At 36.5% G+C, this 15,470-nt stretch overlaps 1 protein-coding gene across 1 annotated transcript in view; it reads right to left on the minus strand.

Moving 5' to 3' along the window:
- Positions 1 to 7,943: 7,943 nt before the first annotated feature.
- The window catches only part of ACTR3 (actin related protein 3), a 74,929-nt gene continuing 67,402 nt past the window's right edge, over positions 7,944 to 15,470 (minus strand). Inside the window, exons 11-12 of the mRNA XM_017947906.3 lie at positions 13,817 to 13,900; positions 7,944 to 12,158 (exon numbers count right to left, since the gene is read on the minus strand). Of these exons, the coding sequence (XP_017803395.1) occupies positions 12,063 to 12,158; positions 13,817 to 13,900 (180 nt within the window). The 3' untranslated portion in view covers positions 7,944 to 12,062. The remainder of the gene's footprint in view (positions 12,159 to 13,816; positions 13,901 to 15,470) is intronic.

Below are 15,470 nucleotides of genomic sequence, written 5' to 3' on the forward strand. Positions count from 1 at the left end.
TTGCACAGCGCCTCATTGCTTAAGAGTAATTTGTGCTTTATTAGGCAGAGGTGAAACTATGATGAAGAGGATGTCACTGATGATCTATTAGGTTTCAAACTTCGGGAAAGTTTCAAGGAACTAGCTAAGATGGGAAACTTATTTGATTCAATGTGGAAAGCATTTACTAAATATTTACTGTGTATCCAATGCTGGCCAAGGCAATTTTAAAAATCAGGTGGAACTGGCTGAGCACGGTGGCTCACGCCTGTAATTCAGCACTTGGGAGACATAGTTGGGCGGAGCCCTTAAGGTCAGGAGTTCGAGACAAGCCTGGCCAATATGGTGAAACCCCGTCTCTAAAGTACAATTAGCTCGGTGTGGTGGTGCATGCCTGTAATTCCAGCTACTCAGGAGACTCAGGCACAAGAATCACTTGAACCCAGGAGGCAGAGGTTGCAGTGGGCTGAGATCGTGCCACTGCACTCAAGCCTGGGTGACAGAGCAAGACTCTGTCTCAAAAAAAGAAAAAAAGAAAAAGAGAAATACACACAAAACCATTAAAAGTGGAAAACACAGGATAAAGGGATATATGTTACATATTATGTAAATACACATACATAATGCTAAATTGAGAATTACTGAAATAAAAAAAATCAATACAGTTTTCTTGGTTCATGTCTGCAGTATCAAATACTGTTAAAAACAGTGACAACAGCCAGGTGCAGTGGCTCTTACCTGTAATCCCAGCTACTCAGGAGGCTGAGGTAAGAGGATCATTTGAGCCCAACAGTTCAAGATCAGATTGGGCAACAAAGCAAGACCCGGTCTCAAAAAAAAAGTGACAATAAATACTATGAATACAACTGCTTTCTTAAAGTGTTCCTGAACACTCAGTTAAAATCAATTTCTCTATCCTTTTGTACTTTTCACTTGGAATGTACTTCTATCTAGCACAATCAGCCCAAAGCCTCTATGAACCAACTTATAGGCTGACAAACATGACCCATTATCATGAAGGAAACTATGCACAGAGTAACCACGGAAATTAAGGTTTAGGGGAGGGGTAAAATTCAAATGAATCAGCATTTCCATAGGCTCAGAACAAAGCAGGGCTGTGTCTAAAGGGATCAGGTGTGCAAGTGGGCCTAGTATCCTGTATCCGTGGAAACTGTAGTTAAGATGGATGTAGAATGTGTGTCCAAGAAGTCCTTATCTGAAGTTCTGCATTTCCTTTGGGAATGAAGGCTGCTTCTCTGTGTTAAAGTGAATTACATAAAAGTGGGATGTTTCATTCTTACTGAAAGAATTTTCAACAGTAAAATTTCTGATAGTCTATGATTTTAGAGAACAAAGTTTCTCAGTGAGAGAGAAGGCAATAGTCACTCGAAGGGAGTTATGACAGGTTACAGCTGCAGCAGGTCCTTGGGAGAAATATTGTCTCCTGCCTTTATCTGTGTGTGATGAAGGACAAGGCAGATTTATACTTTCTCAGTCTGAGTTAATTTTTACTTACCCACTTCCATTACAACATTAAACACACACTGTCCTGCATTTTGTTAGTAATACTCAGGGCTGTCTCCCTGGTAGGCTATAAATACAAAGTGCACTGTATTCCCACCAAGGTCTAGCACAGTGTCTCTCATATGGTACATACTCGGAAAAAAATTTTGGACTGAACCTGATTACCAAGAAGAGGCAGTATTTCAAGTTCATCAACCTAAAGAGGTTAGGTCAAGTGGCAGGTTAGGGAGCTCTTCTATAATTAGAAGAGCTTCCCACTTGCAAAACTGAAGGCAAGCCACTCCTCCTCAGCTGGAAAAAACATTATTTTAACAGTATTTCACGGCCGGGCGCGGTGGCTCAAGCCTGTAATCCCAGCACTTTGGGAGGCCGAGATGGGCAGATCACGAGGTCAGGAGATCGAGACCATCCTGGCTAACAGTGAAACCCCGTCTCTACCAAAAATACACACAAAAAAATTAGCCAGGTGTGGTGTTGCATGCCTGTAGTCCCAGCTACTGGGGAGGCTGACATGGGAGGATCCCTTGAGCTCAGGAGTTCAAGCTGCAGTGAGCTATGATTGCACTGCTGCATTCTAGCCTGGGTGACACAGTGAGAGCAGGCTCCCCGAAAAAAAAGAAATTGATTTTTAAAATAAATAAATAGGCTGGGCACGGTGGCTTACGCCTGTAATCCCAGCACTTTGGGAGGCTGAGGTGGGCGGATCACGAGGTCAGGAGATCGAGACCATCCTGGCTAACAGTGAAACCCCGTTCTCTACTAAAAAGTACAAAAAACTAGCCGGGCGAGGTGGCTGGCGCCTGTAGTCCCAGCTACTCGGGAGGCTGAGGCAGGAGAATAGCATAAACCCGGGAGGCGGAGCTCGCAGTGAGCTGAGATCCGGCCACTGCACTCCAGTCTGGGCGACGGAGTCTCGCTCCGTCTCAAAAAAAAAAACAAAAAAACAAAAAAAACAAACAAAAAACAGTATTTCACTAGGAATCCATTCAACAAAGTTGATCCTACAAAGGGAACTTTTCAAAGGAAACAGCTATGCACACAGGACAGCCTGTGTAAATTCTGTTTACATAAATACACTTTCAAACCTGCACCTTTTAGATGTTGCTCTTTTTATGGATGATGACAACGAGCCTCTTCCGTCTTATCTTACCCTAGGCATACATTAACTGCTTAAAAAGGCATAGCCTATCGAGTTATTACTCAAATAATGTATGTTCAATCATCTCAGCTCAAATATATCATTACTAAACAATCACACCCATTATAGAGAACATAATGACACCATTTGGAATGGAAAGCTGTTCTCAACCCCGCGGTAAAGGGCTTTTGTGTCATAGGAACACTTTCCACTTCATCTCATCATGAAATGTTAATACACTGCAAGGAGTTGTTTGTAAATTAGTCTAGCGGGTGTAAACCAGAGAACAGACAGTACAAAAAGCTGTTGTTCAGAAGAGTGAAAGACATGAAACTAGAACTTCTCTGTGTTTAATAATCCTAGGGTAAACTCACTGGGATTTAGTGAACATGAGACAAAACTTCCCATCTGATAAAGCAGTTCAGCTCTGCACCAAAATATAATCAAGTTCATCAATGTTTAATTACTTAATTAAAACTAGACTAATACATGAAAACCATTCCTAAAGAGAAGTCCTTGCCAAGTATTCAACCATGTCCTGTTGATCAGCAACCATGTCCTGGTGATCAGCCACATGTACCAGAACTGGCCCTTATCTCAGAGATGACACATAAGGTACACATTCAAAGGCAGCAGTGATGACAAGTGTCAGGAAGGCCTCTCCATGTAAGACTGCTTTGTTTTTACTCTAAGTGTGGAGCCCCCTCTTGAGGTCAGGAGCGACATCACACATGCATTACTACAGCTGAGTCAGATGTGTAAGAGACATCTTAGAGCAGGAGTCCTACCTGGCACAATGAGATGCAAAGCTCCCTCACTCTAAAATAACTCAAGGCTACCTAAAAGACTTTTGTACTGTCAGAACACATACTTATTCTATTTTTCAAAATACTTACAAGCTTTCATTTGTATCTAACCTCAGGCAGCTTTTATCTCAATCTGAAGTGCTATCCCCAAAATTCACAAACTGGGATGAGGATCTTCTTTATAAATGTTAGCTTTAAGCTATCAATTTTGAGTCCATTTTGCAGGTTTGTAAGGATACTGTAAAAGAATCTGGCAGCACATGGAGGAAAGAAAGCTGCTTGCTTTCTTGATAAAGTATAGCTTCAGCTGGTTTGTTTACTACTTAAGCTAAAATGGCCTGCATCCACTTTCTTAAGGAACTTTACTTCCTTCTATAGTTGCTCATTTGTAAGTTTATAATAAGCCCAAAGAGGCCAGCTGCTTTGGAAAGGGTAATGATCTAGCCAAGGATAAAGTGACCCCGAGCACGTAATGCCTGGACCTCAGAACACCACACAATTTCAGTTAGTTCTTAACATAATTTTATAACTTTGAGCATTTTTAAGTTATTGAAATTTTCTGTGGAAAATAGCCAACTTAAATTGTTAGGATACAGAGGAGAGTATACCTTGAGTAAATATGTTTTGGGATATAAAATCAAAATCACAATCTTCTTTCATGGTAAAGTTCACCTTAGGAAAAAGTATCTTGGGAGTGGCATACCAATGTCAGTTCTGTGTTAAAATAATAAAGAGCAACTGGTTAAACCAATCCGTGCTATCACTTAGGATTCAGATTGAAACATGAAAAACACACCACTTAATGCAGTTCTAGATCACATGTTGCAAATATGGAAATAGTTTCTCAACTTTCTTTTCCAGGGAAGAAACCTTCATGTATAGTACATACATTCTCAACGGACACATGTTGAGCCAGTTTATGAGCGCCTCAAATCTCCACGATGAATTAAAGCCAGTTATCATGTATGTGTAATGTAATATTAAGGGGTAAAAATGTCTTACATGTTTCAGTAGACTATGCAATTAACTTCTCATCTTTTCAACTGCAGAAATTGTACAAAGTCTAACCTTAAAAGAAATGTAGAGAACACTAGCAAGTACTGTAAAAAGAGAATTTTAAGGGCAGAAAAAAACAAAAAAGAATCTTAGAATGTTACTCAATCCTTTACCTCTCCTGGATTTCATTAATGCAAGAATGTACACAATCTTATTTCTGATTTTGAAATTTTAACATTACTTTGTTGTAACCTGAATATACTTTTAAAGTTCCAGAATGCAAAACTCACGTGTTTCATTCACCACTACCCGCAGCACCTTGAAGAGTGCTTAGCACACAGAATGTTCCAAATCAATACTGCTGATAAATAAATCCCACTGCAAATTACTGTCACAGCCTAAAGAATATCTTTAGTTTTACTGAAGTCATGGGTATATGACTGAAAATGGCGTGCTTTAAATGGGAAAACGAAACGCATTATTCCTATGGTCCAGATTCAATTTGCTTTTAATAGTAAGCCTTACTGAAATATATTCACTTATAGATAAGGGCAGAAGAGAGAGACATCTAGTGGGTGGAGGGAAGGAGTAAGCTCAGAAGCCACATCTGCCATTCCTTCCATCTCTTGGCTAAATGTCTGAAAAAGCCATTTGTCAACTTTGTGAAACAGGTCAAAGGGATGTTGCTACTTCAATTTCAGAAAGAATACTAGAATACTAATGATTGAATGAAAAATCTTCCACTTGGGGTTTAAGAAGTCATTTCTCCTTGAGGGGAAAATACATAAAAGCATTTCATTCCTTGTTCTAATACCCTGAGGAATATTGCCCCCAGAGTTGCAACCTTCCACTTTATAAAGGTGTAGATAGATAAATAGAAAAAGATAGTACTGCCCAAACCAAATAATGCTATTTCTTTTGAGATATACCAGTGGCAGGGGACTCCAGAGACATTTAACTCAGATGTTACCTAAAGGCGATCACTAGCAGATCTTTGAGCTTGAGGTCATTAAAACATATATACACATATAAGGGCTGATCCATTTTTTCAGTGGACCATCTTAAAAGGAAGATAACGGCCGGGCACGGTGGCTCAAGCCTGTAATCCCAGCACTTTGGGAGGCCGAGACGGGCGGATCACGAGGTCAGGAGATCGAGACCATCCTGGCTAACACGGTGAAACCCCGTCTCTACTAAAAAAAATACAAAAAACTAGCCGGGCGAGGTTGCGGGCGCCTGTAGTCCCAGCTACTCGAGAGGCTGAGGCAGGAGAATGGCGTGAACCCGGAAGGCGGAGCTTGCAGTGAGCTGAGATCCGGCCACTGCGCTCCAGCCTGGGCGACAGCGCGAGACTCCGTCTCAAAAAAAAAAAAAAAAAGGAAGATAACTTTATTCACCAAATGTTTAAGCATCTGCCACATGCCAAGCATTGTATTTTATAACATCATCACAAACTTCCCTTTTACTTGTAGCCTAAAAATGTTTTACTAGTCTTTATAAGTCAAGTGAGGTACTATTTCATAAAAGATCCTGTTATGTCACTGGCAAGTTGAACTTTCAGTATTAGTGAGATCAGAAACGAGGTACACAAATTTAGCACCAACGTGGAGATACATAGCCAAAATGTGAAAGACCTCAACTATGCTCCGTGGCAGAGCTAGATTAGGTGGTGTGAAATCCCCATGGTTTTTCTGTATATGGAATGTCATTTTTCTTTTAAGAGCTCATTGCCTATTCATAAAGTCCAATCCAATCTCAAATAGAGTGCTGAGTTTTAGGTTCCTGCATTAGTTCCGCACATTAGCCTGGTAACTGTAGTATCAAACATGACTTGGTCATCTGATACCTCCCTCTAGTAGTCTAGCACAGTAATTTTGCTATCAGCTTTCCCAATAGAATTAGTCAGAGAAGGTAAGAAATGTTGCCAAATTAATTTTGAAAAAACATTTAATAAACCATATGTTATTCAGTAAAATATCAAAAGAATTATAACCAATAAGTTCTATTCTGCCACTACTTGTGTGGTCTTTGCAGTCACTTTTTCCACAATGCTATTTATGTCAATCATGTCTGTGATTTCACCCTGAACTGCATCAACTTTTTCAGCCAATGTTTGTATTCAAGGGTGTGTTTGAAGGTGTCAGATATCCTTCAATCTTCCCTCCCACTCTTCTCCTAACTTAACTTCTCCTAATCACAATATTCTATTCCCTTCCCCAATTGCTGTAACTCAAGTTGCTTCTGCCATATCTAAAACATTGTCCCCACCTACTCTCCATCTATTAAAACATTCATCTTTCAAGGTCTGGGGTAAGAAAAATCAGTCTACTGCAGTAGAAACTACCCCACTAGTGCTTTAGTCATCTCATGAATATATACATTATTCCAACTAATCATTATGGCATTAAAAACAAGTCTCAGATTTTCTTGTTGTTCACGAATTTATTTGGGAAAGAGCCCATGTACCCCCAATAAGAAAAAGACGTATGGTTCCAATTCCGATATCAATTTTCTAAAATAATTCCAAATAAGATTAACAATCTACTGCAACCTTGAATCTTATTCATCAAAAATGGAGGAAGTTTAGAATTAAGCCATCTCTAAATCAAGTGGTTTAACATGGGCTCTGGACAATAAAAGAGAGTCAAAATTGATCAATAAAAGCCAGAGGTAGAAATTAGTCATGTTTCTACTGCTCATGTTGAATGTTACAAGACATTTCAGGACATTTCAATTATCCTTGTACAACGATCTGATTTAGAGCCCATGATCATTTACACTACAGAGATTTGGAAATGACCGAAGACTTAGACAATTATTTAAGACCTACTTCAGAAAAGTTATGATCACTTAGTAATCCCCCACTATTTTACGCAGAATTTCACTTTTAAGGTGGAAACCAGTGAACAGAAAAAAAGTCGTAACTTGGTCATATTTGACAAATATGGGTATTATGAAGGAACAAAAGTTGTATACTCATGTAATTCAGTTTTAATTTTAACATGAAAAATAATTTTCATTCATTCATTCATCAAACACATCTACTGAGACAACTACTATATGCCAAGCAATACGTAAGGCACTGAAAATATGAAATGAATAAAGAAGATGCTACTGTAGAATTACTTTCTTCATCTGTTGTTAGATGTAACATTTAGGTAAAAATTTTAGGAGCAAAGTACTATTTTTAAACCACAGATCCACTTTTACAAGCCCCACTTTCACCTTACATAGCTGGATTTCTCCCTCTAAACAACTATTACTACCATTTTTAGAAACAGAAATTTCACACTTACTGTCTCTCAGATCTTATCTAGGCAAAATATTTGTCCCTCCTCTAAGAGTGCCTTTACTATTAGACTAGCCTCTAAGCCAAGGACAGAATATTAATTCATCTTTATGCACAGTACTTGAACCACAGTAGACAGTCAATAAATGTTCTGGGATTGGAGGCCCAAAACTTGATGCAATACATAGGTAATATAAGTGAATGCTGGTGCTTGAATAAAAGGGAAACTTTATTTTAATTCAGCATCTTAGTTTTAATGTAATTATAAAGGTCACCAAAAACTGACAGAACACTAGAAAACAATTGCTAAATCAAAATAGAATATCATATACTTTTACTTTTTCATCTTTTTCTTTCATGTTTTTCAGTTGTCTTCTTTCCTAGATCATGTATTTCTATCGTTTCTTTTTTAATGTTCCTGTGACCACTGGAGCACTAGTAATAAATCCTTAACTCAAATAGGTTATATTTAATTTCAGCACCCAAGCTCCAAATGCATCAGCTAAAGTGGGTTATAGCATGGAGAATACCTCAGATGACCACATATTTTAATTTATTTTTGTTAAGAGTCTATCAAGACCAAGGCAAATTATAATAAAAGTTCTCATATAATAGAAAACAAATTATATGGAAAAGGATAAACATTTATACAGTATTGAAGCATTATCAACAATGAGTAGCAGAAATTCTTTTTCACTGAAGTCCAAAAGCCATGCCAGCCCTCCAGCAGATCCAAAGATTCTTGCTAAAGGTCAATTCAGGATATAGACCTAATATAGGAACCAAGCATTTACTGTCAAGATTTGCTATGAAAGTCCCACATAACTTATAATAACTCTGTCTTTGGCCAACTATATATACAAGGTGCTGTTACAATGAAATATATTTTAAGGCACAGGATTCCAAACTGAGTAGAACATTTTGCTCCCAGAGTTTGCATAGATTTTGGATTATTTATACCAGCTAATAGAATTAGTACCAATTAACCTGAGTTGGAAATCTGGGTGCTAACAGAGAGACTTCAGAGCGCTATCCAAGGTACTCATGCCTAGTGACTATGAACTATGAAAGTTCAGAAAGAATGGGTCACAGGAATCAAGGTTGAGCTGGTAAGAGAAGGGTTTAAGACTGGACTTCACTACTGACAGATTAGCCCAGAATGAAGGGAACAAAAACATTCTTTATGGTACAAATAAGTCTTTTACAACACAAATAATCTCCTCAATAATTTTATAAACATTCTAGTATCTGAAAGAAGTTTCTATAAATATATTCTCCAGTATTTTTCTGTAGAAATTAAGAATAAAGATCATAATTGGCCTATTATCCCTGTATTTCATATTATTTCTAAATATATTCCTAGAAATATCTGCAAGAATAGTTATTTTGATCTTTAAGTAGCTGTGAATATAAAGCAAAAAATTGTATTGGGGGGTCTGAATAACCACTTTATCTCTTACAGAAAAGAAGATAGGTAAGAGGGTGAGTACTTATAGTAGGTGCCATGAATTAATGTCTAAGGGTTAAGACGTGAAAATTGCTCACTTTTTGAAAAGCAGGCATCAAGTTAAGATAATGACCATTGATTTTATTTGTCCATTACTATTGCCCACTTGATCAAAGCACTGCCTATTAAAAAGGATAAATCAGAAAACACCTTTAACTACTACAAATGAATCAACAGAAAAGGCTAGGTTTTGCAGTCAGAATCTACTACACTGCTAATATTGCTATTATTAAGCTACATTATATTCTAACAACTCAAAGAAATTGCAGGATAATCCAGCATAATGCCTTTACCTGATATATAAATGGAATTAAGGTCCAGAGAGTTCAAATACTTTGTCCAAAATAATAAAAATATATTTTCCAAGTTTTAACAAAAAACAGATTTCGAGGAGCTATATCATCAATTATCAGAAACAGAATTAAAAATTCAATCACTGGCTTCAGTTGGTGTTTTTCCAATGTACCGTGCTCATGTTGCTTGATATCTAATCAGTGTTACAGACTTTTTAGTTCACCTTGGTCAACCTCTACATATTTCCAGCTGAAGTTGCTTTAAGTTGAAAAAACGATATACAATCACAGGAGAGAGATATAAAGAAACAAGAATGCTGTTACCATCCTATTAGGGTTCACTCCTCCAAAAGTAGAGCAAAAGGGGTATCAGGAAATACACAAGAAAGGCTGGAGTTTTGTCTCCCCAAATAAATGTAAGCTTAAAGAAAGTTTTTGACCTTCACGTTTTTGTAGCAAACAGTTAAGAACATCTCTGTATAAATATGCCTGAGATTGTCATCAAACAGCTTTATACACATGTCTTTCTAGCTTATTCACTTACTACCCAACCATCGCCGGTGGAAAAGACATTTATGACGATGCTAACAATATTTTATTGGGCCAGCAGCAAGACATCTTTACTGCTTATCAATATAGTTCTTTATCAAAAGATCTTTAATAAAGCAAAGTGCAGAACAGTATATACAGTAAGTTCCTATTTGTGTAAAATAAGAAAGCTACATTTATTTCTATCTACACAGAAAATTACAATACAAGGACATCTAAGACATTCCAAATAGTCTGTGTAATGATGTAAAAATGAGACAGGCTAGGGAAAAAAAACTTACTTTTGCTAATCTACTCTTTGGTACTGTTTGAATAGTATTTTTATGTTTGTGGAATACTTTTTCCAGTTAAAAAAAAGGGGGGGACCTTTGATACTGACGATGATACTACTATAGGATATATAGTTTGTCTTTTACAATTCCATACTCAAAGAAGGAAGATTCACAAAAATGATTATAGGATTTTAAATATTCAGATCCACTCTAAACAAAAACTGAAGTTTACTCCCCAATTCTATCTTCATAGTAAAAACAAAAAACTAAACACTTTATATTATTTCACTTTTGAATAGAAGTATTCTAATCCTAACGTGTTATTTTCATGAATAATGGAGTTCAAGTGTTCACTGACAATTGCTAGTAAAAAGCCTATGAAACATTTCCCATTTTATCTTTCTATAAATAACTGGTAAAATTTTAAGGTCACAAGAAATTTTCCACCATACACATTACAGAGATTTCAATAACTCCCAAATCTCAACAGAAACAGATATCATATCACATACATAAAAACAAAGTAGAATTACATTACTTTAAAAAAAAAAAAAAACATTAGAAAAGGTAATTCAGTTTTAATTTATTTTCATCACTTTTTCTTCATAATCCAGATATTTTAAAATGCAAAGAAAATTAACTTTCAATGGTATGTTTAGGGACTGGCACTAAAAAAAATTTTCAGACTGCAAATGAGTTATACAAATGAAAATATCAAATGGAGATCCAGTTATCAAAATGAAAGCACTCAACATATTAAAAGTTCACAAGTATTTGTATTGAGCACATTAAAAAAGTCAGCTTGCTAACAACTGTTGTGATTTTAAAGAACTATTGCAGAAGTTTGAAGAAAATAGATTTATTAGTTAACTTATAAAGAGATTAAAGAGCCTGAAACAAGTATTAAAAAGAAATTTGTGCCTTTATTAGAATGTTGTTAGGCTTTAAATATGCCAATTTTGATAAATTATTGTTGTTGTTTTGTTTTTTTATAAGAAACAACACTACAGAACTGCAATACTGGTCCAACACTCTTGTCTTTACTCTTCTTTTAAAGCAAGAAACAGAATGCAAGTAATCAGAAAGCACTAGCAGGCATCAGTTAATCCAAGATACTAGCTCTTAGTTCCAAAAGCACTTGCAAAGAAAATCTTTTCGGGGGAAGGGGTGGAGAGGGATGGAAGCACTCCATAATAACTGGAATCCCATGAGTGTGTATGCCAAGTCTCATGAGGCTATTTTTTGAATTTATCCTTTACTTGGTCATGGTTTTTTCCCTCAAATACAATTTTTCTTTGACTTTTTTTCCTCAAAGTATAAAAAGTATGAAATATAAACAAGCTCTTGCACTGCACACTTAGAAGTGTACAATTCAAGCATTATAGAGCTATCTACACACTGATAAATCCCATCAAATCTTGGATAATTCATTAATATACAAAATATCAGGGCACAGAAAGAACTAAAACCCACTTCTTTTTGTTACACATAAGATTCAAATATTCAATCTAAAGAAAAACACAATCACTTTCGCTCTCTTCTACATCTGCATGTTGATACACTTATTAAAATACTCCTGTATAATCATGTTTGGTGTTACTATTTCAAGTCAGGTTTAAAACCTCAAAACCAGCCATCCAGACAAAACAGGTAATCAGAAAGATTATCTCTTCCCCACCTCCCTAACCCCAATAACTATGAAGTCAATTTTACGACATGACTCCAAACACTGGATTGTGACGACAAATGCTAGGTCCAATTTCTTCATAGTCCTTTTTGGTGTGGCATACTTGGTAGAACTCAGGCTGAAAACAAAAAATGTGTATTTTTATAAAGGTCAAAAATCTACCATCTTCAAAGTATACTGAAATAAATTTTAAAGAGTGATGCTTTAAAATAGATGTTAAGTCTAAAATGTTTATTATTAGTCCATTCATGGCATGAAAGCTTAGAAATTCAAGCAGCCATGACTTACAACCAGCTATAAATCTTTATCGGAACTCCAAAAGAGCAATTAACTCCTGTCCCCCTATCCTTCTCTCACACACCTGCCGCGAGGATTCTGAAATTTTGAAGAATGGAAGGTTCTCAAATGCCTAGTCTCTTCTGTTGAGACTTTCCCACACTTTCATTGCACCAATAATGTAAAGAAGCAGCATTCGCCTAACTACAGATAAACTACTCCTAGTCACGCTATGATCATTTTTCGTCTAGTTCTAAGAAATGTCTAGATCATTTGCCTTCCTCACTCAAGGTCTGGAAAAGATAGACTGTTCCATGCTGTGTTACCTCATCTCTCAAGGCAAAGTCACAAACTCAACTAGGTTATAAGGCCCAACTGAAGAAGACTAAAATTGAGGAAGAAAATAACTTTCACCTCCTATTTTGGAAATGGTTTTAAATCCAAAGTTGTACAGTTATTCAATAATTCAGATAAAAGCTCCTTCATTTTAATATTCCATGCACTACCAGAACAAAACACCAATACTTCCTAGGTTAATGGTATTAGAACACTAGAATACCTTTTAAGGGGGCTTTAAAGACATTTTAATTTGGGGACAGGATTTAGAATAATTCCCTTTACTCAGTGGAGAACATCATCCTTTCTATGCAATGAAACTTAACTTTTACCTTAATGTTTTTAAATACTTAAACAGAACAAACAAGGACCTTCTGATGACTAAATTACCAGCTTTAATAGAACTTTCCCTACAGATAAACTTTAAAACATAGTATAAAATGGTCACTCTAAAACAATGGCTAGCAAGCTTAAAAAAAAATAAATTAATTAAAATGACTTCCAATTAAATTTAAATTACTTCCAATTTTTAAAATACTACAAATACATATAGACAAAGTTTCCTATTATTTTTAGATAAAATTTAAAGGAATTTGCTTTGTTCTTCACTAAGTACAGATAGACTCTTCTATCTTAAAAAAATATTTATAAATTTAAACATAAGCTTCAGCCAGGCGCAGCAGCTCACACCTATAAACTCAGCGCTCTTTGGGAGGTTGAGGTGGGACGATCACTTGAGCCCAGGAGTTTGAGACCAGCCTGGGCACATAGTAAGACCTCATCTCAATAAAAAATAATAATAAAGGCCGGGAGCAGTGGCTCACGCCTGTAATCCCAATGATTTGGGAGGCCGAGATGGGTGGATCACCCAAGGTCAGGAGTTTGAGAGTAACCTAGCCAACATGGTGAAACCCAGTTTCTACTAAAAATGCAAAATTAGCCAGGTGTGGTGGCACACGCCTGTAGTCCCAGCTACTTGGGAGGCTGAGACAGGACAATCACTTGAACCCAGGAGGCGGAGGTTGCAGTGGGCCAAGATCATGCCATAGCACTCCAGCCTGGGTGACAAGAGCGAAACTCCATCTCAAAAATAAATAAATAAATAAATAAAATAAGAAAACAGTAATGATAAAATAAAATAAAAGTAAGCTTCATCACACTCACCGTGGAAGCCAGCATTGATCCTCCAAACCAAACTGCGTATCGCTGCATGTGGTGTGTAATGACTTGTACATCAATAGGTTTTGGCTAAGAAAGACATAGTAAGATCATCTTCATAGTAAATTCAAATAACAATTTCTGTGTCATTTAACCTTAAATGTACATACACAAAAATAATATTTGTACTAAATTCAAGTGGTATCTTACAAACCAGAAACAACTGAGACTGGCTGTCTCAGAGAGAAGTGGTTGGGAACACTGTGGAAGAGACTGGGAGGGAACAGAGCAGAATAAATGGAAGGAAAACATCAATGAGTACACGTTTTATGCAGTTCTGACTTGAAGAACCTAAATGTTAGTGTTTTACATATTTAAAAATAATACCTTAAAAGAAGGGGAGGTTGGGGCAAAACAAAGTCCAGCAAAAGCAAATTAAACTAATTGTACTTTTTTCAAACATAAGCATACTAAGGTGAGGAAAGGGACTAACTCAAGCAACTTGTGAACACAGTATTTTGCATCTTATAAGCCTTCAGGCTAAAGATAAAATATAAGCAAATACTGAACTCTAGTTTTGGGTCTATTTTTCACAGTATGGATTAACAATTCTGAAACTATTATATACATATTCTGGGATTAAGCAAAAACATAAATATATTACACAGATAACAGGAGCCAGGCTTCTCACTGTCACAGAAGGGCATTACAATACTGAAGGGCAGAAAACTAGAGTGAACCCTCTACAACTGGAGACATCCGTAAAAATTCATGGTTTTTAATTTACGTAGAGAATTAGATATAGATGTAGAGAGACACACACACACCCCTAACTCTAATCACTGAGAAGTCCTAGACTCCATGATACCCCAGTAGTAATGAGCACAAAGCTTGGTTTCTTAGCAATGTTCTCCACTAAAAGGAACAAGACAAAGATGTCTTGAAGAAAGAAAAGGGGGGAAAAAGGCTGATTCCAGGGCCAGAAAGAGAAAGTACAAGATCAGCCTGAAACACCTTGCTATGCCAGGAAGTACAGAGGTAGGCAAAAAAAGATGTGGCTACATCCAAAAAAAAAAAATCTAAGAGCCATTTGAATAACTCCCACTGGTCAAATCTGGGGGGAAAAAAAAAAAGTGGCATTAAAATTAATGATGAGTGGTATTACTGGTATTATGATATCACAGTGATATTAAAGATACAGACCACAAAATGAGAAATCAGGAGTTCATATAGATATTACTAAAAGAATAAATGAATGTGGGAGAAGGGAAAACTCCTCCTTATAGTAAAACAAGACTTAAAAACATACAAGGAATGATGGAATTTGCAAAATGCCATTTAGCGACTACCACAGCAATAACTGTTTTAGGAAAGAATCACAAGGGATGCTAAAAACTAGTGATTGAAACTTTAATGAGCAACAGGATAGTCTGAAGGTGTCTCCTCATAAGATTCTTACTAAATATAAAGGAAAACAAAATAACTTTATAGTGAAGAAATCTGGCAGACACAACTTCAACCAAATGCTCAAAATCCACACACAGGACAAATTCTATCATGTGTCTACTGATACAATGCCCTAAAAATGATACAACTTCAATTCTGTGGCATCACTACCAAAACTACATAATCTGAACCTAGTCAAGAAGAAATATTAAAC

The sequence above is a fragment of the Papio anubis genome, chromosome 10 (assembly GCF_008728515.1).
Source record: "Papio anubis isolate 15944 chromosome 10, Panubis1.0, whole genome shotgun sequence".
Classification (NCBI taxonomy): domain Eukaryota; kingdom Metazoa; phylum Chordata; class Mammalia; order Primates; family Cercopithecidae; genus Papio; species Papio anubis.